The following is a 25,134-nucleotide window of genomic DNA, read 5'->3' on the forward strand; positions in this document are numbered from 1 at the left end:
TGAGAAATGTGAGGAAGCACAGGGAAAAGGAGCGGAGAATATGCAAGGACAGAATGGTTTGTGAAGCATTACATGGAATTGTTAAGGGAAGAAAGGAATCAAGGAGCATGAAAGACCAGATCACAAAATAGAAAACCAAAACAAAAAAATAAACAGATGGATGAGAACATATCGACTACATGTGTCTGAAAATTCTCCAGTTTTAATTGATATTCCGTTCCCCTACGGAGGTCACCATTTCTGGGGGTCACCAAATGTTTGAATGAAATGAAACATCATGAAGTAGACAACATCTTAAGTTACATTTCACAGATGGGAAATTTGTTTTGCTTCTTATATTATACATTCTGTAACAGCGATCCAAGTTTCTTGACATAGATTTGAGTGTGTGAATTATAGTTTGCCAGCACCTCATCAATGAAAAATACATGTAGTTAAAAACTGCAAACTGTGAAACCAGTTAAGGCCTGTATGACTAAAGTATAAAGTTTGGTCATAATGTTTCATGTTTACATGATTACAGGCCCATACTCTTTCCAGTGTTGTTGTTTTAGGCTGAATGTGCATGTGTTGACTACGATGTTGTTAAAAAAAAATCACCGAAGACAAAACTGAATTTATTATTCTGTGTCTGGACGAAAAAAATGAATAAATAAAAGGAGGGGTGGGGTTTGTGATCACTCACCTGAACATTCTAGGGGTTTCTTGACTCACAAACGTTGTTCTAGAGCAGTGATTCCTCAAGTGTGTGCTGCCACCCCTAACTGACCATGAAGGAAACTGCAGGTGGGGTGTGAAAGGTCATTTCCTCTGCCAGTTATGTCATGTGATCATGCAGTTTTCTTTTGGAGGTCAAATTGCACATCTTCAAGAAAGTTGTAGAATATACTGTTGCAATTTACAGTATTTCTGTGCACCCCTCAGGTGATCGAATCAGAAAGAATGATGTTTTTTTAACTAAGAGGTTACCGTGAAAAAATGCAAGTCAAATCGTGTTATCGAGCGTGAACCAGCCAGGCCACGGGCTGAAAAAAAAAGTGTTGCTTTATAAATGGTTACATCTATGGGGACGCATCATTAATTCGTGCTGCATTGCCCTCAGCCAATGTTTGCATGGTGTTGTTCTGTTTGTGACATAAAAAATACAAAGGGAACTACGTCTTGGACTGGTGTGTTGATCAGAGTTGTGACTAAAGGTTTGCTTGGGCCTATGAAGATTTTCAGATTTCAAATTGGGCTTGTGAAGTTTGGGAAAAGCTGTCCTAGAGCTTCTCGTTGACGTCTCGCGATAAAAGGGTACTAGCCTGTATGAAGTCAGCAGAGTGACAGTCTCAAGCTCTGGCAGTGTTGTCTATCTTCCTTCCTGTGTCACAGGGAAGTGTGTGGTTGACTTGTCAAAATGGTAATAAAACTGTAGGGAGTCGTAGTCAACAGTCCCCCAGAGACCCTCACGCTGAGCTCAGCCACCTTCCAACACCGACCAAAGTTTAAAAGTCAAGAACATGACTTTATAATTACTGTTGTTCTGGTTTGTCAGATGCCGGTAGGTAAACTCAAGAAAAGTCACATTAGATCTGACACAAATTCATTCATCATTCACTAAACATATTCATCACGTCACTCTAATGTCATCAAAACGTCTTTGTTCTACAGCTACTCTGCGCCACTGGTGCAACAGTTGTCATCTCACAGACTGCACGTGGTTTACAGGTGGTGCGGTAATGAACCTGCTTGATGATTAAATGTCTGTTTGCAGAGGCATTCTGTGGTCTCATCATAATGGCTGATCCACATACAGCTAAAACAAATGTTCTAATCTGAAACCAGCAAAGGATTTCACTGCAAATGGACGTGATCTATTTTACAATATCCCTGGCTGAGCACTGATAGAGCCTCAATAAATCAAGGCAATCAGAAGGAGATATGTGAAAGACTTTGCAGTAAATCCCACCGGGATCATACATGTACAGCATCTAAATGCATCTGCCCATACAACTGTCTCCCTCTGTTTTGGTTATTTGTCTTATTGCATTCTGTTGTTTTTATTTCCTCCTTCCTCCCTCTTGATTTCAAACCCTTCCTCTGCACGTTCCCTGGTTTTGTGGATGAGTGGCCCAAAAATCTAATTAAATTCAACAGCAATAAAAACCTTCATAGAAAAGGGGATTAGAGTGCACGACATTACACATCATTAGTTGTCACTCAGCACAACCACTTGTAGAGCTGGTCATTTCCCTTCATCGTAAACAAGATTATACAAACAGCTGGCATGACGGTGGAATGGCGGTTCTCACCCAAGACACATTTAGATCATTTTTGAAGGTGCACTGGTGCGCAAGAGTGAATCAGCTGGCACAAATAGCGTGTGCAGGGTCTGGACTCCAGTGTCAGACTGTCACTCACTTCCATCACTGTGAACTGTTGTTTAGTGGGATTACGGCCAATAAAACACAGCACAAGAAGACATAATTTTGTATTTTGTGTTGCAACATAGGTCCTTTAATAGCCAAGATATTGACGTAGCCAGACTTAGCACCTCCCTGGAAATGTTGCTATGCAGATATTACAGATGTTGCAGATGTTGATGTAGATGTCATGACATCCCATTTTCTCTCAGGCTTCTCTGCACTATCACTTCCTCTATTCAGAGTTCTTCTCAGCCTTATATTTAACGTTGATAAGCTCCAACTCCAAAACTGTTTATTTGAAACTTAATTGAATCTGAGTTGGCAGCACGGTGGTGCAGTGGTCAGCACTGTTGCCTCACAGCAAGAAGGTTCCGGGTTCGAGTCCCAGCTCGGGCACGGGATCTTTCTGTGTGGAGTCTGCATGTTCTCCCTGTGCCTGCGTGGGTTCTCTCCAGGACTCTGGCTTCTTCCCACAGTCCAAAGACATGCAAATGGGGACTAGGCTGATTGAATACTCTAAACCAGGGGTCTCAAACTGGGGGTCTCAAACTGGTCCAGTAAAGGGCCGTGTGGCTGCAGGTTTTCATTCCAACCCAGCAAAAGCAACTCTTGATCCAACAATTAAGCTGTGTGAACACAGCTTAATTGGTTTAAGTAGAATCAGGTGTTGCTTTTGCTGGGTTGGAATGAAAACCTGTAGCCACACGGCCCTTTACTGGACCAGTTTGAGACCCCTGCTCTAAACTGACCGTAGGTGTGACTGTGAGTGTGAATGGTTGTTTGTCTCTATGTGTTGGCCCTGTGATGGACTGGCGACCTGTCCAGGTTGAACCCTGCCTCTGGCCCATAGCCGCTGGGATAGGCTCCAGCCCCCCCGCGACCCTTAATAGGAATAAGCAGAAGACAGGATGGATGGATGGATGGATCCAAATCATACTGCCTCCGAGTGCTTTGGCAGTGTAATTGCAGCACAATGCAACAAATCCAGTGCAGAGGTACAAATGCTCATCTGTGGCAGAGGTCAAATGCCTAAGCTATGGTGTAGGGTCCAGTACAAAGGATAAGTGAAATATGGAAATATGAGCCATACAGACTGGTGATACTCTCTCTTGCTCTTGCTGATTACAGCTGTCCTGGATGAGCCCCCATTTTGTTATGACTGCCTTGAACGTCATGACGGACGGCGATAAGTGACACGACAAGTAACAGGCAGAACCACTTATTAACAGAAAAAAAGATACATCCGGGTAAAATTAAAATAAAAATCTGAAGCTGGGTCCTGTGCCAGAGAGTTAGAGGAGCAAGAATAAAGAGCCACTTGTGGACTCGGACTGCACCTTTACACTTTTACACCGCTTTATTCAGGGCTTCACCTACTACACAAAAACACAGAAGTGGCACTTGAACAAAGCATCAGCATAAATATCAAGTGTGTGCAAGTGACTTCTTTTTATTTGAAGCGTGGACATTTGCTCAACAGAGCAGCAAAAATACTCCAGCTGTTTAAAATCTTGATATTTGTAGAGAAATAGTCCCTTTAGCTCTCTACTGAGTTCAGTGTCTGTCCTTTTATGGGCATGACCCCAAGCCTGCTGAAATATTCCAGACAGTTTTAGCACCTCTAGTTGTCCATTACTAATCACTGCAGTCAGCATTTACAAGAAGGTCCTGCTGTGGGGCCAACTGCCAAGTACATTTATCGCCATGTTGATGATATTGTAGCTTCCCACGAGTGGGGAAAGTGGGTACTTTGAGCGTAATGAGCAGGATTGTCAAAACCCTCACTGCTGAATTAACAGATGAGAATGTGTCAAATAGGATTTTTTTTTTCCCCCAAGAAATGCACCGTGTTAACCAGCAGGTGGAGAAGTTTTCACGGACGCCGTCCCCCCCCAGCCCCCATCCTTGTCCCTCCTCTGTCTGTTTCATGCTACCCCTAATGAGAGGAGTTCCTGCACAAACTTCATTCCATTCCACAGGAGGAGAACACATGCTGAAGACCGGACACAGAGAGGCTAAAGAAACACAAAAAGCTGGACTTTTTCGATAGGTTCGATTGCATCTCTTTCGGGCCTTCATGTATTTTCATCTTGGCATCAAAGTACACAAGTGTGAAAGTTTGTATTTGAAGTGTAAATGTGACTGTGGCTGCTTGTAGAGATGGATTTTACAGTGAGCTCTCATCTCCTGACCCTTCTACTCTCCCTTCATCTACACTGCTACCTCCTTGTTTGGACCGCCATGGACTCCTGCTATGATGAAGAAGGTGCCCCGAGCCGATGCATGCCTAAGTTTGAGAATGTAGCCTTTAATCAAACTGTGGAGCTATCAAATGTATGTGGTTCCCCGCCTGAGGACTACTGTATGCAGACGGGGTCGACGCGCTCATGCCACTTCTGCAACTCATCAGACCCAGACTTGAGTCACAATGCCAGCCTCCTAACAGACTTCCACAGGAACGATGAGCCCACGTGGTGGCAGAGCCAGTCCATGTACTACGGTATCCAGCACCCCAACTCTGTTAACCTCACCCTGCACCTCGGTAAGAGCACAGCAGCACATTATTAGTTCAGTCTGACCTCAGAATCCTCCAGTCTGACTTTCCACCAACTTGCAGTGTAGTTAGTGGTCGGGCCGAGTGATCTAGGTCAAGTGTATTCTCAGGGTTCACTTCATTTCTGTCTCTGTTATGTTGTGCATAATGTCCTTTTTCATTTTAATACGCTTGAGAGCTTTTTTTTTTATGTGCTCTGCTGTGTCCAGGAATAGAAAAGAATATTAGAATTATAGAATGCAGATGATTTTCAGTGTTGAGAGTCTACTGATGGGATTTCACAGCAATGCGTGTTAGTTTTCTTAACATCAATTGTGTTGAAGTATTTTGAAATGTTTCTTTGTGCCCTGCCACTCCATTGATAGAGAAATCTATAATGCAGAACAACTGTGCTCAACAACACATGATATGTATTATTCAATTATGTCTCTGAGCTGTCCTCTTAAAGGAGACTTTGGCCCAGACATGGCTTAAATTTTGGATATTTGTGAGTGCAGCAGTCACAAGGGAATGTCTGAGAATTTTAGGGGATTTAAAGTCCATAAGGTTGACACAGTTGCATTTGACATGCCAAGATAGTAACTGAGTGATGGCTCAGTATCGGCCCACACTTACTTTGAGTCAGTTCACACACGGCCATGGAGTAGCCATGGCAGTAGCAACTGTGTTGGTAAGGTTATTCAAGCAAATATATGAGCCGGAACTTTTCAACTTTGTTTGTAAGAATGTTTGAGGCATAGCTTCAAATTATGTGATGGTAAAAATTCATCAGCTTTTTTTTTCAGATAGAGTTTTTATTCCAGCAATCGTTAGTTTACCGATTGTGCTGATATTAATATTCTAGTGCCGGTTCCTGAATGATGATGTTTCTCAGTACCAATTTTAGAGAATCTATTTTAACAAATAAGGAGTTACACAATAGAATATAAACAGTATAGATAAATTAAAAGCTGTGGCTGGAAATATTTTAATGACAGATTCATGTTCGTGCTTGTGAAGGCTACCTAGATTTACATGGCCCTCAGATATTAACCCTATTTAGGTACCAGATGTAATACTCCCGTGAACAGTGGGGGCAGTGTCGAGGCAGTGAGGATGTGGCAACAGTGCTGGAAACTTTTGAAGAGAACTAAACAGTCCACAATCACCCGCATATGGACAACGTGTCATAACTGCTACACAGGGACAATCCTTGACAGAATAGCCAGCGTGAGATCAGTACAATGATGAAATCCTGACAGAAATCAACTCATATATTGGAAAATGCCAGAAAAGTGGAATGAGGATGGCGCAGATGGTGTATTTTACCTCCTTGTCATCAAATTCTTGAGCTGGCTGAGTTATTTAATCAATCGCTGGTCCACTGAGACCAGTTTTCTGTGAAATACAGTAAGTTTATTACATCTAGATTCCACGTTCTACTCCGTGTTTAGCATCCTCCCCCTCAGTCCTCTGACATCTAGTGTTTGATGGTAGATCCAGAGGTTCTCCGCCCCCTCTAGCGGAATCCTCCAGTAACATACATAAGGGCGTCTGTGAACATGCACCCTCACAATCCAGCCCGTTCTACGCATGAGCATTTCGTTAAAGAAAATTTGGGTGCTTTCGAAACGCAAAAATCTAAAACAATTTAAATAAAATAAAAACTTGTGAAGGGAAGTGTTCAAAGGTGGAAATGTCGCCTCGGTAGTCTTTATATTTGGATAAAAATGTAGCACTGAAAAGTGTCCAGGAAACACTGAATCCAAGCCGACAGTCCTCTCGTGTTGTCTGTCTATGTGAACAGACCATAATCTTCTGTGCTTTTACTTCATTTCCTGTGTACAATTACTGCTTAGCGCCCCACTGAACTGCACCAGTGGTTCAGGTAGACCAGAGTTCAATTAAAATAGATTAAAAAGTGCTATTAAGTGCACAGCTTTGGTGAATGCAAACATGGATTTTTGTTTTTGACTTGGCAGTATCAAACCAACCCACCCACCCCAGCAATTCTGAGTCACTGGTCCAAAAAAATACAACTCACTTTTAATGAAGCAAAAGTCATTTAATATTTTCAGATAAATTCTAGGTAACAAGCAGCCGGACCTCCTGAAAAGGTCAGTTTGTCAGGAATAAACCTGTGATAAAGACAGAGGGAGCAATTGAAGTTAGCCACACATTTACATAAAACACATTTGGAATTCAAAAAGTACACACACTTTTAAGAGGGGTATTTCACCACTCAGCTAGAGCCATTTTAGCATAACCAGGGACTTGGTCAGCAGGTCTACTGTCATTTTCAATTATGCTAATTTACCTTTTACTTCAGTGAAAGTTTTCATTGAAGCTGGGAGAGAGAAATTCCTTATAAATTCACTTCAAAGAGAATTCAGCTTCTGGACTTTAAATGTAGTCAAAGACCAACGGTTTTCGGTTTAAAATCAAACAGTAAATCTGGACATCTTCAACAAATAGACGATTCTCACCCTGGAATATTTACATTTGACATTGTTTCTTTAGGTCAATTTGAGGTTAACACAAGACTTAGGCAGTTAAGGGATCAAGCAATGTTATGTTGCCGTGTGGCTTTAGGCATTTGTCAAAGCTGTATCAGAAAAGCAAAAGCTAAAAGGATTAAACTTTGCTTGATGTGTGTTGAAAATTCCACCTGGTAATCACAGTTCAAAGCAAATATAACAATGCACACTGCGCTACACCATTTCTGTGTTAGGTTTGCTCTTTTAACTTCTACACAAAAATACATGCACATCTCACTTTTTAATGCTCTTAAAACATATTTGCATGTCTTTTCCCTAAATATTACAGGAACAGCTTGAGTCATTATCATCATTACCTACTTAGCATGTTGAGGAAAAGTGCAGGAAAAAAAATAACAGACCTTAATCGTCACTGGACCTGAATTAAATAATGGTGATGAATGTTACAACACATTCATCTAAATCTTCTCCATAAAATTACCTTTCCATTTCCATTTGTACTTGTGTTCATCTTATGTTGTCGTTTGTCTGCGTGCGTTTATACACGATACTTTTCACTGACGTCCAGTAAAATTGCAAGAATTATGATTGGTTATAACCGAGAGAAAAAAAGTTGTAAACTGAAAAATGAATGTGAAATCCTCCTTTCAACTGTTTAAAAACTGTTTGAGTGAGGTGAAGACACAGCTGCCGCCAGCCTCACGCCTGGAAAAGATTACCTTAGTTTACAGTTAAGACTAAATCATGATGGAAAACAGCCAGCCAGGAAATTTACAATGATAACAAGTTCACCTAACACACCTTCTGTCTGCCTACTGGAACTAATTAATAACTCTCCAACAGCTTTGGAACAAGTTGAAGTCTTACGGCCATTCTGAATGTGCTCGTTTCCTTACAGCGAGTGGTCCAGTACGACCAGGTATATTTCCAGTCTTGTTTTTGTCCCTGACTTCAGCTTATTAATGGATAGACATGGTTATGTTCTAAATCTTCTCAGATACTAAGTTAGTCCCAGAGGGAATTTCAGATTTCTGCAAGGATGTGTAGGTGAGAATGGGTTTAACGCCGTTTTTTTTTTTTTTTTTTTTTTTGACTACAGTTGAAAATAGAAATTACAAACTCGAGGGCGGTTAGAGAGTGGAAGCCTGGGCCAAGGGGAGCTGAAGCCAAGGTAAAACGAGCAGTGGTGACATCCTGGAGGTTAACCCTGCTGATGTGTTGATTTTGCATCAAGGAGCAGTATCGTGCAAGCACTGCAGTGGATGTATAATTTCCTGATAAATGTACATCACCTGAAGACAGCAGAGTCATTTTGAGGTAAATCAAGACATATTTCTTGCATCAGGCTCACATCCTGTAACCACTCGGCAGTGCTGCTTAAATTCAGCTCGTGGATTTCTTCATTCCAGGACTCTCAGCAAAAGATAGAAGGTACATTTTCCTCTTCTTTAGTAAAACATCAATATTGACAGCCTTGCCACATTCACATTGTTTAATAAAAACTCCCAGCCTTCACAGTAAACATCACCGAGTTCTGTAGGTGTTTCTGACCAAATTTGAGCTGGACCTGGTCGACCCACATGGAGGAGTATGTGACGGTTTAAAAAAAGAAATAATTTCACGCTTTCACCAGGTGGACGTGATGGATTCTTTTTAGACCCCTTTACCAAGTTTGGTTAACATCAGCTTCGTAGCTTCTGTGTTATCCTGCTGACAGACAGAAAAACAAACAGGCGTACGCTGAAAACACCACCGCCTTAGTGGAGGTAAGCTAACAGTTGCGGATTATAACAGCAGATAGACAGTGACACTTCTTGCATGTTCTTGCTTTTTAGGGCTTTTTTTTTTTTTTCTTGGATGAAAACAGCAGCGAGCTCAGGTCACATGGTATGACGACAGCGAGGAGGAACCCATTTGCCGACCAGCATAACAAAAACAAAAAAACAAAAAAAACAAAAACAAGCTTGAAAACACTTCACTTTAAACTCAGTAAAGCTGAGAGGAACATCTTGGTCTGATGATGATTTTTAGTAGGTTCGTCATGACATGGAAGTTTACCCATTATTTATTGTTTGCGTGTGTGTGTGTGTGTGTGTGTGTGTGTGCGTGCATGCGTGTGTGTGTGTGTGTTTCAGCTTCCTTCATGGCTCAAAACTAGACATTCTCTTGATACGTCAAATCTCCTTATTCCTCCTCAGTGGGTGGAGGGTGGTCGCTCACCATCAAAAAGCTCTGCTTCTAAGGACCATGAGAGAGGGACAGACAACGTGATGAGAAAATGTCAAAGCTTTGACTGCAGAGGAACTGTTACATCACATGTTCAAAAAACAGGAAGTGCTTCTGACAAATGGAGAGTATTGATTTCCAATAGCAAGTAAATGTCTGGCTGTGTTTTGAGGCTTTGTTGTGTGTAATCTTTTCCAAGAGAAAGGTGCAGATGATGCAGAGCTGGGTTCTGTGTTGTCTGGAGGGTTTGTTATTCTTCAAACATTCCCAAAAACCACAATTCTGTCTCCTTTAGACTTAATTGACCTTTGCTCCCTTCACGCTGCCTCCCACAGTTGTTTTTTTCTGTGCTTTTTCGAGTCCAACTGGTGCTTAGTATTCTGAAAAAGAAGTATGATTATGTGTAGTGCACATATAACACAATCGGGACAAGCAATTTGCCATAGCCCACAATGTTGTCGCTTTGGTGAAAATGAAAGCACTGTGATCCATCTGTTGTGTCGGTGGGGGGTGTCTTTGACATTAATGTTTTCTTTTGCCTCTCCAAACAAAACAAGCGCTCTCTGAAAGGAATACAGGGCAACGCAGGGATACTAAACACAGCGGCAGGATGCTTGGACACATATTGCAGCCAGGTCAACGTGGGTCTGTGGAAGAGGAGGGGTAAAAAAGGTGGAGGCGGGCTGCTTCAAGGGGAGTAAAGAAAATACAGAGAGGAAGAAGGGGGGGCAAAAAAGAAAATACTGGGTGGTTTGCTGGTAAAGGATTTGGGGGTCAGGATTTTCCCACAAATAACTAGGTTAGAAACACACACACACACACATTTGAACATCGCATATTGATGTGTACAGCTGGTTCTCATTCAGTGCAGTCAAAGAAAAGCAACATCCTGTCTCGATGTAAACCAATGATAAAAGTCAGCCACAGTCGGCCCTCGCAGCAAGATTATTGGCTCGCTCGATTGTCTTTACAAGATTTCATTTAAAAACTTTGAGACACAACAAGGCCAGAAGATGAATCTTATGATGATGTGTGTTTGTTGCTCACAAAAGTAAACAGATTGTAAATATTGTGTCTACAGTACCTCTAGTGGGTTTAGTCTCCGAAAGTCTCAGAGTAGCTGAGGAGAGCAGCTGCTCTGAGTGGACGCGGATGACTCAGAGGAGGTCGGACCGCACGACTCCGCAGCTGCCAGCCGACACACTTTGAGCGTGTGAATAGTTATTTTATGTTACTTGTTTGTGAAGAAAGGTTCAGAATCGCACCCAGACACGGACGAGAAAACAGCCCCGGATGTGAAGCAATTCCTTCAAAGGCTATTATAGAAAATACGTACAAACAAAAACAAATGAACATAGAAGAAAAGAATAAAGCCGTGATGATCCGTGACTGTTGTTTTAACACTCAGTGAGACGTTGTTTGTTTACTGGGTTGCTTTTTTCTGCAACACCTTCCTAACAGCTCTGTCAGGCTTTTATTTAATTTCATGTTACTCTTCAGAGAGCTGTGACTTCTTTTTTATCTTCCATCCTTTCTCATTGTTTTCTTGGATTCTCAATCATAGTGTTGGACTTGACACTCGTGTAATTTTGCTCTATTGTCACGGTCTCATCTGGACCGAGAGACTTTTTAGTTATGGACTTTTTTTGGGGGGACTTTTAGTTTGTACTTTATTTGACTCGGGTATGATCTTCATGGTAGGCTCCAGCCCCCCCCGTGACCCTTAATAGAAAGGAATAAGCGGAAGACGATGATGGATGGATGATCTTCATGGTTTTCATCTCCTTGTGATTCGTCGTGATTGCTTGAACCTTGTTTTAGTTCCTGTTTTATTTTGAAATTCCCTCCCGTGTCTTCTTGTATCCATCTGTTTAATGACTTCCAGCTGTGTCTTGCCACGTCATCTCTTCTCCAATCAGCTCCTACCCTGCCCTCATGTTCTCCCACCTGTTTTCTGTCATGTCGTTATTTGAGTTTGTATGTTAGTTTGGCCATTTTGTGACTCTCCAGAAGGTGAAGAAAGTCCACTCTGTCCCTGAGCTCACCCTCAGCCCTGTAAGTCAAAGACGGCTGTTTAAGGGTTCAAAACTATCTTTTGTTATTAGGTGAACAAAGAAATTTCTGCTTCAAACTGGGCTTCATCTTTCAATGACATTTTCTCTTGTTTTTATATCACTTGTGTTGTGCGCATTTAAACGCTAATGAACAAATTTCACACCCTTGAAAGAGGCAAAAATCACGACTCATTAAACATTAGGCATAAAAATACACCAATATCCTTTGCAATTAGTCTGTATTTCATCACAGGGGATATCCAACAAATGTTCCATCTTCTGTCTCTTTTTATGTTTTCTGCCTGAGTCCCAGCAGGGCTGAGGTCACCTCATGCAGCGAGTAAATGAAAGCTAAATGATCTTCGGGCTCCTGAAGGAAAGATACCATTAGAGATAGCTGCAGAGACAAGAGACAGAGATACCGAGTTCTGACTCGGCAGAGCAAAGCAACAGATGTCATTATCGCTGTGCCAGCGGATGGCAACTCTCTATGAATGTGCAGAGAGGCTGAGACGTAGTATCTAATGATGTAGAAAAAATCCCCTACAGAGCAATGAAGAAGAATCTTAGGCGAGATTGTACATGCTACGTCTGACGATTTCAGTCTGTATATGACTTTCATTTGTGCCTGTCCAGTCAGTCCGCCAACATTTGGCAGATTGTAAATGTGTAATGAGGAAATATGACTCTGCAGGTCTCTTCAATACGGCTCCAAGAGTCCACAGTGAGTAAACAACGGAAGGAAATGAATCCATGATTCTTTGTATGCATGGAGACTGGAGTAGAAGATGTCAGCTCTCCTACATAACCAATACGAACAGCTTTGTCATTAAAATACATGAATTTCAAGGAAAAAAACCATGAATAATTTACCACTTGGAAATACGAAATTATTTTTGCAAGCTTAAATATATATAAAAAAGAAAGAGGTTGCAATTTGCCAAAATGCATTTGGTCCTAAGCCCCCTTCTCATTTAATTAAACATGCACCTGTGAGATTCGCCCTTCCACTTATTATGCACCTACAAAATTACTTTCCATTTTTTCCTCTTACAAAGCAACACCAATTACAACTTAGTCAGAGCCACTAAATCCTTTAACCCCAACTCAAATGGAAATCCTGCTGTTTCTCCTCATTTGATCCGGGTTTTTGAGATGCAGGATTGTACTGAAGCCCATTTTCATTTTTCACAGGTTTAAGATGAATCACTCTTTTGAAGGAATACAAATTTATAAAATATGGCCTCAAATGGCTGCAGTACCACAAACAACTCACAGTGTTATTAATTAAAATGTTTAATTTGATGCTATTTCCCACTTGTTGGCTTAATCACATTTCTGTTGATTTGATTGAATCCTACTGTTTATGTTTCAATACAGGAAATAATTCTAATTTTGTTACAGTACATGAAACTAGACATTTTCCTCTCCTTCCCTTTGACCTATGTTTCACTTCTGAGGCCCATTATGATCTAGATAATGAGAGAATAATCCAGGGTATTCTTCTGCTCCTGCAGGAATGACATTCATTTACCCCACATAGGAGCATGGGAAATTAAGCCTATCCCCCATTGTTTTCTTTCTCTCTGTAATGCAATTATTTCAGGTTTTTTTCTGCTCCAGGGCTTTAACCCCAAAGTATTTGTCTCTTACATAGCCAGCCCTGACCTAACAGTTGTAACTACAATGGAATTAGTTATAACAGTAATTCTTTCAGGGATTCTATTCGAAGCTAATCGTGTATATGTTCCACAGGGAAGGCCTTTGAGATAACCTATATTCGATTGAAATTCTACACCAGTCGGCCGGAGAGCTTCGCCATCTACAAGCGTACGGAGGTGAACGGACCCTGGTTGCCTTACCAGTATTACAGCGCCTCTTGTGGGAAGACTTATGGAAAGGATACTAAAGTCTATATTCGCCCAGGAGATGATGAGAGGACTGCTTTGTGTACGGATGAATTCAGTGACATCTCCCCTCTAACTGGAGGAAATGTGGCCTTCTCCACCTTAGAGGGGCGGCCCAGTGCATACAATTTCGATCAAAGCCTGGTGTTGCAGGTAAGGCTTGATTGTGTTGTGTGTTATGGACTGTATCGCATGATTGCTGGTTCAGCTCCACTTACAGCTGCACACTTCAAAATTGTGTGTGTACCTAAAATGGTACAAATTATTGTCAATGGAGGGATGAACTTTTGAAATACTATGGTGTGCCCTTTAGTTCACTTTGTACCCTTTCTGTACTTCACCCAAAATGCATTTTGCCTTTCTAGTACTAATGAAATGGTGTCTTAAGCTCACAGTTAATTTTCGTTCCTGCATTACTTCTCTGTGACTCCAAAATACACAATGAGCTAACCACATATATTCAGCGTGGAGCTAACAGTGACTCACAGCTAACAGCTAAACTGTTCCAAAACATGAAAATCCAATTCCTCTTCACGCAGCCATAATACCAGAAATCCACAAATACTTTGGTTTAGCTAAAAGCAAACAGTGCTGTGTTGGTAGTTTCAACCACCTGGCACCTTTGTTTGTGCTGACTCACTAGCATTCAATGGCACTCCCCCATTGTAGCATTTAACTGGGTGTGTTATAGTGTGTTTAGCTCACATCGAGTGCTTATTAAGGGCGGTGCAGTGGTCTGCACTGTCACCTCACACCAAGAAGGTTCCTGGTTCCAGTCCCGGCTCCATCACAGGATCTTTCTGTGTGGAGTCTCCATGTTCTCCCTGTTCCTGTGTGGGTTCTCTCTGGTACTCCAACTTCCTCCCACAGTCCAAAGACATCAAGAGGGGATGAGGCTGATTGATACTCTTAATTGACCGTAGGTGTGACTGTGAGTGTGAATGGTTGTCAGTCTATATGTGTTGGCCCTGTGATGGACTGGTGACCTGTCCAGGGTGAACCCCGCCTTTCGCCCGAAGGCTGCTGGGATAGGCTCCAGCCCCCCTGCGACCCTTAACAGGAAAAGCGGTAGAAAATGGATGGATGTATGGAGTGCTTATTAATTATAACTCTCTCACTTGAGAGCTTGTAAACGGACATATTTTAATTGAAATGCTATTGTTAGCCATCCATCGGCATTAGCTTCAAGCTAATTATAGGTGGCTGGCTGTTTTTGCTCTTTGGAGTCACAGAGATGTAAAACAGGAGGAGAAAACATTTTTGTGAGGTCGGAACAACTATTCGTGAGGACTTGAAGGGCAAAACACACCTCACAGGTGAAGTAGAAGTTTAAAAGAACATTCTTAAAAAGTGTACCTGTAAGTACAGAGCTGTTCTAGTCTTGTCCCTCCATTTTTGAGTGTTTCGATGGAAAGTGATCCTAACTAAGTACAAAGCTGCAGTCTGAGAAACTAATTCACAACACAAGAGACACATTCTCATGTAGATTTAAACATGAAAGTATTCAACTGTTTACTCAGACTTACAGCCTGGTCTTTGCCTCCTCCAGTGCATTCAATTCCAAAACCTTGACAGCGGCACATATTGGATGTAAGATCCTGCTGGTGTTGACCTTTCTCTGATTTTTTTTTTTCCTCAAAGAAAAAATGAGTCTAATTCTGAGAATGTGAGCTGTTTTCTTCAAAATCGCTTTATTATGGCCTTCCAGACACAAGGGCTCTCATCACAAAATACAGAGATAGCAAGTTGTATAACTTGATATTATCAATGCATGTGATGCTCCCGGCGTCAGAGTAGAAAGGGTCCCTCTAGCATAGTCGACTGGATCATTAAGATCACTCCCACAATCTTACGCTTACAAACATACAGTAGCTACACAAACATACATGCATGCCTTCAAGCCCTTTGCAAAGCAGTTGAAAGGAGTCTAATGTTATGTTTAGCTCTGATTAACATTGATGGAGCCTTGAGAGGACTGTACTGAATTAATGGCACCCTCATGAGAGAGCGAGTCACAGTAACACGGTGGCAAAAAATGAGTAAATAAAGCACTTAATGCCGCTCCTCCTTTGCCTTTGACATCTTTGAGTACGCATGCGTGCATATTGACATGCGGAAAAGCCCAGAGACATCACATCCCTAGTTATTAATTACTGAGGACATTGCTGTCATGAGTGTGTAAATCAGTGGCTATAACTGCCATGAGGGGACAACTGTACTGAATGCACCAGTATCCCACCCCATGTCTTAACAATGCTTAGACTACCTTCCAACTGACCAAATATGAAAGAAATGTTGTCACAACAAGTGAAGCTAGTGAGCTAATTAGTGCAGTGCAAGCTTAAAGGGAAAAGAAGTGAGTTTGGGACCGGGGGGTTGTCATCAGAATCCCAGCTAGGTGAGGAAAGTGACAAAGCGGCACTTGTCAATGCCTCATTAGCACCACTGTGGAGCCCTTAACCCCGTCTCACTTGAGCTTCCAGGTGTGAATGGTTGTAATTGTGTGAGCGTGATCACGGCGCATCTTGAAAAGGAGAGCATTGCACTGATGAATAAATAAAGGTTCAAACAAGAGGCTTCATCGTGTGATCTATCGTATGAACAGGGAAAATAGATGCATTGCATCATCTAGACCAAGAGAATCACCGAAATTTGCCTGTGATAAACTCATTATCTATCCGTCACCCATAAATCACGTTTATTCTAATGTGGGTTCGTGAACCAAGTGCATAATCAGCACAGAAAACAAAGGAGGTGGACGATCTTGGTTTCGTATAGTCTGAGGTTTGGACTAAAAAATTGGCTATGGTTGGAAAGGGATTTGATGTCTCTGCTTCAATATAGACTTTTTCAATATTTAGCCAATTCACAATATTTCTACCAGAATGTCCCGGGAGGCAATAAAGTTTTATTACTGAAGAGGAAAAGTCAAGTGGAAGAGAGGTGAGAGACTTTAAAGACAGTGTCTGGTCTCTGTTGGGTGATAGTGAGGCTGGCCCAACAGTCCATGCAATCGGAGGTTATGTGAATAAATTACATGATACACAGATGTCAAGGCTAAAGGTGCACAATAAACACACACAGGAGAAAATAATCATACTTAAATTGGGGTCATTACCTCAAATCATTGCACATTTATTCCACAGTAATTGTTGTATTACGTCACTGGATTACTAAGGTGGACTGGTAATCAATTACACTCCTTGTTGCGTTACTTTTGCACAATTTCCAATTAGCAATATAACATTGGCAACATATTAGCATAAGCTTCACATGAATGGAAAGTTTCTTTTTCTGGCCTGAGTTAAATTACTGTCAGTCTGGTTTCCTATAAGCCAATTATGCAGAGAATCGAGGGACTTAACACTTTGCTGTCTGATTATTGAACTTAACAGCAAGGATTATGTTCCACCTCACCTCACAGATGTTTGTGATGGAACTTATAGTCACTCATTCTATACTTTATGACAAAAGACAGAATGTCACAACAGGAAATGCAATATATTGGACTGTTTGCTCCTCTATTGTATAATAATGTGAAAAGTATCAGTATTTGTCATTTGTCTATTAGTAGGAACAACGCTGTTTCTACACTGCTGTCAATCACAGCTGATCAGCAACAACGCAGTCAAAGACGCATTCTTGTGTCTGGTCTCTGTTTAAAAAGTATATGTAGCAACAGGAGACTGAGCCTGACTGTCACCTCTGTAAATGAAGCTTTCCTCCTCCACAGTACAGAAAGAAAACACTTTCTCTTTGTTGGAATGCAGGATGTGCAATCTAACTAACAATAACCCTCTGTTTTCCAAAATGTGCATAATTGACCGTTAGATGTCAAATCTTCTTCTTTTTTTTTCCCTTTCAGGCTCTCCTTTGTAGTTTTGAAACTCAAAGTTGAATTTAAAACTCTGATCGCTGTGTTTAATGAAAAACCAGAATTGTACGTGTACCTCTTGTGCAGAGAGAAATGTACATTTTGTCACTGCTTTTAGCAAAACATAAGCATTTTTTATACGCTTTTTGGAAGGGAAACTGTAATGTGGCTGACAAGGCTCTTAAGGCCTCCTCTCAGCTTCAACCTCCTACAGAGTAGAGAAAGGCATCCTTCCTACAGAGTGATCCCATTTTAGGCAGGAGAGACAGCGCTGGTGACGCCGCATCAGCTCCTCAGCGTAAGTTAAGCTGCACCGAGCTGCAGAATAAAGACATTTTCTCCTCATCTCCACTATGTGAGGTCCCCACGTGCCTACTGCAAGTGAAAATAGAAATGAACGCTACTATTGGATTATCCTTAGCATTTCTAAGGGTTGGGCATTTTGTGTGGCAGGCTACTGTCAGTAAGAAGACACCGCCATATGAAAGAGGAAGCTGCGCACAGAACTGGATTTAGCTCCTGAGCTGCAAGTCCAGAGATTGTATTCCATAATTTTTTTTCAAAGAAGACTGAATATAAAGAAACATTTTGTATCGTAGCAATAATCACGTAAAATAGAGTCCCAAAAGATTTCCAAGGGATTTTCTTTCTCCATCCCATTATTCCCTGCTTCATCCCTCCTCTTCCTCCTGAGGGCAATAGTTGCGCTTTACCCTTTGGACTGTTTGAAGAATCAGAATGAATCAGAATCAGTTTTATTGGCCAAGTATGTTCACAACATACAAGGAATTCGACTCCGGCAGTTGGTGTCACTCATGGAATGAGCAGAAGAAACATAAACATAAATAATAGAAAATATATACACCTGTGCAAAGACGATAATATGTACCAGATATGATCAGTGCAAGTTAGTTTTCTGGATGAGAACAGTTCTATAGTGTTCTATAGTGCTTACAAGAAAATGCTGCAGCCTTTGTTTTTCGATAACGGATTCTTGTGGAGAGTCTTGAGATTTTTTTTTCTCCTGAATCCCCCCCATGGCAGCTTTCCGTGAGTGTTATTTTAGCTTAATTCATCTGGAGTCTAGGTTTGTGACAAAGATGACCTGGGAATGTGCAAAGTGAGCATTCTCTTGTCAACTGACTGTACACATTGTGTGGAGACAAAAAGAAACCCTTTTGCTCACCCTAAAAGGATTATGAGGGATTATGGAATTAAAGGAATGAGGACTTCAGGATATCAAGGAAACAGGTAGTCTTGAGAGGGAAGTCGTGGTCAGTGTAGATGGTTCCTTTGACCTTAGTCTTTGGTTCAGTAACAAGACATTCAAACCACAAGCACTGTGTTTTCTTATCTTATGATTAGTTTATGCTTTTTATCTTTTTGTGTTCAGTCCCCCCAAAAAATCTGTTTCTGTCTTTGTGCCCTGATAGTAGACTGGATCCTTTTCACTGTTTGACACTGAACTGTCCAAAACAATGTCTCCCTCTCTCGTGTGTCAGAACTGTTGAAAAACTCAAATTTGCTCCAGATTTCGGAGTGAAACGTATGAAAGGTGAGCTAGCAAAAGCAACAGTGTGCTAGAAAAAGCCAACAAGCTGGGTAGTTCAGAGTCACAAGTTTCTGATGATGTTGGTATGGGGGGGGGGGGGGGGGGTCGTGTGGGGAATGTGGTCATTGTGTCAGCACATGTTTCAGACTGAACGGGTGTAATCCAGCTGAAGTTACCAGCTCACTCATCTAAAATTATCCTACAGACCATGTCAGCAGAGCAAGATATCACGGAGGTACCTGTTGGATAACAGTGACTGCAGATTAGGATTTTTTTTAGAGACTGTGAAAGGCCATGCTGCTCCTCATAACTAAACACCTCAGGACTCAGTCTATTTAACTGATGTTGTTTAGTATTTTTCAGTGCAAAAAAAAAGTCTTCTGACTGTTTGTCTATCTGGGAATTTGAATCCCAGGTGCCTTCACAGCTACGGCGTGCCCTTGTCTCTCCTGGTCTAGGTCAGCAGCTTTCACACTGACTGAGTGCTGTTTTGTGTATGTGGAACCACCGTGACAACCTGGATGGAAAAATCAATCCATGAATGCATTAGTCACTGAGTGGGAAAAGCTAACAGTATTCTGTTTGTAAATAAATAAGTAGGTTTGCGTGCACATGGCAGTCAGTAGAAATTGATTATATTCTATGAATAGGAAGAAAGGTTTTGGGAGAAAAAAAAACCCCATCAGTCTCACTGCCTCTTAGATCTCGAGAAAGAGAGAGATGGAGAGAGAGAGGCAAACACGCCAGAACACGTGCGGAGTTAAAACAATTCCCTTCAAATTTTGGGCAGAACGGCTAAAGGCAGCTATGCCCCTTTTAGTATCAGCACACTCAAGTACCTCTCAAGAATCATTCAGTAATTCATGGACGAAAAGAATATTTATGAAGTCGATTCTTTCAGTTACTGCTCATATCTGAGCAGTGGAATGATGTACTGAGCTTTCTGGGTCCTTGTTCCAGCCCTGGCAGCGGTATTCTCAATTTACTGGAGCTGTCTGATGAACAGACCTTTAGATCAGCCTGCTAGAGATAAATGCATGTACATGTTTTTCAAGACCTTAATGTGACAACTGAACTTCAGGTCAGAATCGAAGACGACGCTGAACTTTCCTGCTTGACTTTTAACTGAGGTTTAGGCAGACTTTTAAGTCCTTTGCCCCCAAAACCCTGGCTTCCCTTTAGTCATTGTTCAACAGGAGAACCCTTGGAGCATCCAGCCACTAATGTGCTCTGGCCAAGGGAGTAAACTGAGCTATAACTGTGAAACAACACATCTCTCTCTCTCTCACTGTCTAAAATGAAGGGTTCATATATTCTAATTAACAATATCAAATGCAGCAGTACGGTTCAATAACACGAGTAGGAGTAGTAGAGTCAATGATGAGATTCATTATTAATTATTGGAAATCTTAATATGGTCAGTCTCAGTCCTGTAATTGGCCTCAACGTACTTATTTTTGACAGGAAGTCAGTTGTCTCCAGAGAGCTTTCTCCGCTATTACAGTTTTATTCCACGTTGATGCATTCCTTATCCTCAGATTCTTTATGATATTTATGATGCTATTAAGGGTTGGGGGGGGGGGGGGGGCAGCTAGAGTTTATCCCAGCTGACATGGGGTGGGAGGCGGGGTTCACCGGATGGGTCACCAGTCCTTCACAGGGCCATCGGGAGCAATCAGGGGCTCAGTATCTTGCTCGGGGATACTTGGACATGGTCACCGGGGGAAGTGATGATCGAACCAGCGACCCTTTGGTTGCTAGACGCCCACTCTACCTCTGAGCCATGCCGCCCCCCACATCACTCATGCTCACAAATGATTAACAGGAATAGCACTGAGTACAGTGTTAATTACAGTCAAATAGACACACTGAACGACTGCAGCTCTTTTGGAATCAATGCAAAAATGCATTTCATTGAAAGCACTTTCGAATTAGCTCCTGTTTCCAATGGTTCACTCGAAAAAAAATTGCTTCTTTATTTGTACAGTTGTCGCTGCATGTGTGCAACAGACATTTTAAAATATTACTCCTTCAGCTGCTCCTTTTGATGATAATTGGTAGACGTAGACAACATGCTGATTTTTCCTCCTCATATGGAAGAATTGTTTCATTACCTTTTAAGTGTTTGGAAACCCTGTAAATACTCCCTTTATAATAGCAGAGTATCATGAACTTATGGAGCCTTTTAAATGTTTTTATTTTCATGATCAAGCCATGTAATGACATAAGCCCTTTGGGATGGTGATCAGTAGGGAGGCTTTATTTACATTAAAATGCGACTGCTAATGGCGTCGCTGCCCGTATTTCAATGTGCTTCATCAACCCACACATCGACCCACTGATTATAAAGCTGTGGTGGATCAATAAGACCCATAGATTGGGTGACAAATCTCTCAACAGACCTGCCAAAACACCCTCTCTCCTTGACTCCCCCCTCCATCTCTCCACATTCCTCTTAAACCAGCAAGATGAGAAGATCCAAAATTGACTGTGATCTGCTCTCTTATTAGAATAAAAAGGCAAATCAATTGTACCATTTCTTTCATTAAATCTCTCATTCCCCTTCTATTCTAAGGGTGATGCGACAGATGGGTCTAGTGAGTAAAGAAAACACATCAGCCGTCCTCTCTGATGCAAAAACAAAGCCGGTGGAATGCAAAAGACTTGTCTTTCTCTCGACACCAAAACAAATAAAGATGGTTGAGGAGCATTCCTTCATGGTGACACAAAGGTCAACAACCAACTGAGTTACAACTACTAGAAAAACAAGAAAAAAAGAGGCAACTCAGGAGAAAGAGGAATGAGATGATCAGCGCTCACACATACGATTCCCACTGTGTGTATCAGGGGCATCACATGGGCGAAGAAGAGGACAACAAACACGCTGAAGTGCTGTCGGCCTACATGCACACGATAATGGCTATTTGTTGCAGACAATAAGTACAACCTCTGCTTTAATGGTCAGTACAAATAGTATATAATTCACACACCTTTTAATTATGATAATCTGTATCATTAATTCTTATGGAGTCCCGTTTACACCCATTAAAGCAAACAATAACCTGAAAAGACCTTTTTAAATTTTGTATATGCTCATGTGATCAAGTGTGCTGATTTCCAGATATGAAACGAGATTTAAAGTTTGTGTTTGTACATTACTTTTTTTTCCTATCGACCTCTCGGCGATTTCGGCTTCACTGATTTATTGGAAGCGCGGACCCCGCTTCTTGTATTGCACATTAACTAAGTTTCTTTTTTGTGCAACATCTGTTGGATGCTCTTACCAGTAGAAGGGTTCGAGACCGTTCCCTGAATCTGACCAACAAAGCAGCTTTTCCCATAAATTCACTCCTATACTTGGTGTTTTTGGTGTATGTTAATAAAATACTGTATCATCTGCAAACAAATTGATTCTACACACAGGAATGGCTGAGTCAGGAAAGGCTGGAGTGGGTGAACAACAGGTTTAAGGCCAAACCTTTATTGTTTTCTGAGTAATATTTTATGTAAAGCCTCTTCCAAAAGCAGAAAGTACAGACGGGAAGAAAAACCCGAATCAGCACATGAATATTTTTTGAAATTAGACAGGAACTTAGTTAGAGGAGGTCAAAACAAGCAGAAAGACTCATCGTCTACAAGGACAAGTCCAGAACAGCAAAAAAAAAAAGCAGTCCGAACCCCAGCAGGACCACTTTTTAATGACAGTCTCGTGACGTTTCATGGTGGCGTTTCTCACCACGCTTTTTAAAATGCCTGTCCATTAAGTCAAATATGTCTGTGTGAATGTGATTATGAGACCATATCAGATACTGGGAGGCTTTTAAATGGTATAATCGGGGATAGGGGCAATAAATGTGGAATGAGCGTCACATTTAAGAAGTTTCACTGCTTTATATGAGTCATATGAGGGCCTGACATTGTCGCTGTCATGAGTTGACCTTTTCTCGTATCTTACAGAGGTAAAGGAGCCGGAACGCGTGCTGTAATACCCTGCAGTTATATGACATGGACGAAACGCTTCTACCTTCCAGAATGCAAACCCTGACAAGGGAAGAACGGGTCAATTACAGCCCTGTGAACTGAATAAGTCATTAGCTTGAAAACACAAATAGAAAAGAAATAAAGCCTCAGTCCATGATGTTGCTGCTGCTACTGATCAGTCACAATGGGTTTTTCATGATGATAATATATTGATTATAAATTCCCCAAGTACAACTGCCCACTTTTTTCCAGGAATATCGAATTTATTTAAACAAAGAGTAATAAAAATATCCCCATAAACTTGTACCCTTGTGATACAAAATAAAGATAATGTCATATATCTTTGGGGACCATACGACCACTGAATAATCCCACAGAATGGATACAATATCAGTGGCTACAGTTACATGCACAATAATATTCTGAAAGCTGCAATATTAATAATTCTATAAGACTCGTGTTTACAGCATTTAATGGGTTTTTCTTTTCACAAATGCTGTTTAACAGTAGCTAAAAATGCTGTGATGCATAGCATTGGACAATTGTTGTACAGTGTATTATGTGTGACAGTGTCATTCGGCCCTATCAAATAAACACCCCACCGAACTAACCAAAGTAAACTAATCCTTTAACCAAACATTAAACTTAAAAGGGTTTTTTGGGAAGCACAGCTGCCTATAAACTGGATTATCAGTGGAATATTAGTTTTCTTACCAATATAATCATCTTTATTAGAGTAGATATATTTGGGATATGGGCAAAAAACAGTAAAACAGTGGAATATTGCGTACATATAAACTGTCAGTAAATGTTGATAAGTTGTTCCGCAAATGACGGATGAAAGGAGAACAGTTCAGTGGCACTTTTACAATAATCGTATGTTTTTATAATTCCTCAGTGACCTCTTCAGAATCTTTTATTCCTTGACATCGCATTTATCAAGTGGCTTTTCTTCTAGGGAGATGGAGCATTTGTGTCAGGAGGTTAAAAATACTCTCTTTACATACAGATTGTCAACAGAGCATAAAATGATCCCTGTTCTTCTCAGTGGCATGTCAGTGTGCCATTTCCTCTGTGTATGGCTCATACAGGGGCATGCATATTTCATAAGGCTTAAAACAGGAATTGCATTCTGCCTGTTTTATTAGCATTTTAATCCCTTTGCAGATTTGCCACTTGTGCCACAGCCTGGCGAACATGTACTTTCAATATGGAGACTTCACCCGCTTCATCTGCTGCTTTAAAAATATATCTTCCCCTGTCATTTTGAGGGGTCAAAACAAAGTACATGGTAAAAGATAACCGGTGATACCTTAATGCGGAGGTGTTTCAGATTCCATATCTGTCTTCTGCATAAATATCCTGTTCTGTGTTTAAACTGCTGATCAGATGTGCAGTGTTTTCACTGCTAAATGAATTAATCAGATAAAAATCTCACTAGCATTTAAATGTTGTCTGTAAAGTAATGATTTTCCTCAGAGAGGGCTCTGTTTGTCAAGTTTGCAAAGCTCTCTTTTTTTCAATAATCACACATAAGATGAAAACTGCTGTATGAATTCAAATTTAATTTGTTCAGTCATCCATCGTTGTCTCCCTCTTCTCTCTCTCTCTCTCTCTCTCTCTCTCTCTCTCTCTCTCTCTCTCTCTCTCTCTCTCTCTCTCTCTCTCTCTCTCTCTCTCTCAAGCTGTGTGGCAAATTGAAGCTCCAGCATTGAATGACAACGAGTAAAGAGGGAAAAATACATACCGAGGGCACAGTGAACTTAAGCAATTAAATTAAAAAGTTATTAACTTTGGAATGAGGGAGACTGCTCTCTTTCCTGTCACTGCCTGTAGCAAGACGCTTCAGAGTTCAAGGAATCACACTGAAACAGAACGTGGAGAGGGGAAGGTGAAACGTGCTAAAAAAAAAAAAAAAAGGCCCGGGACAGACAGAAGGAAGAGATGGGAAAGAGTTTAATAGTTGAGGTTAAGACCCCTAAGCAGAGAAGTCCTCTAAAATGCTCTTTGATGGAGTCCGTGCGTGTCTGCGTGCACCTGTTCATTGAATCATTTGACTGGTATTGTCTACCTGGCTGATTGCCACTCTGAACGCTCCAGC

At 41.2% G+C, this 25,134-nt stretch overlaps 1 protein-coding gene across 2 annotated transcripts in view; it reads left to right on the plus strand.

Moving 5' to 3' along the window:
- The first annotated feature begins 4,392 nt into the window (after positions 1 to 4,392).
- The window catches only part of lamc3 (laminin, gamma 3), a 110,323-nt gene continuing 89,581 nt past the window's right edge, over positions 4,393 to 25,134 (plus strand). For both annotated transcript variants that reach the window (XM_086187274.1, XM_086187275.1), the window contains exons 1-2: positions 4,393 to 4,950; positions 13,475 to 13,779. In XM_086187274.1, coding sequence (XP_086043400.1) covers positions 4,569 to 4,950; positions 13,475 to 13,779 — 687 coding nt within the window. In that variant the 5' untranslated portion in view covers positions 4,393 to 4,568. The remainder of the gene's footprint in view (positions 4,951 to 13,474; positions 13,780 to 25,134) is intronic.

Source organism: Aulostomus chinensis, chromosome 19 (assembly GCF_037954235.1).
Source record: "Aulostomus chinensis isolate RoL2024-O1b breed Wild chromosome 19, RoL_Achi_v1.0, whole genome shotgun sequence".
NCBI lineage: Eukaryota > Metazoa > Chordata > Actinopteri > Syngnathiformes > Aulostomidae > Aulostomus > Aulostomus chinensis.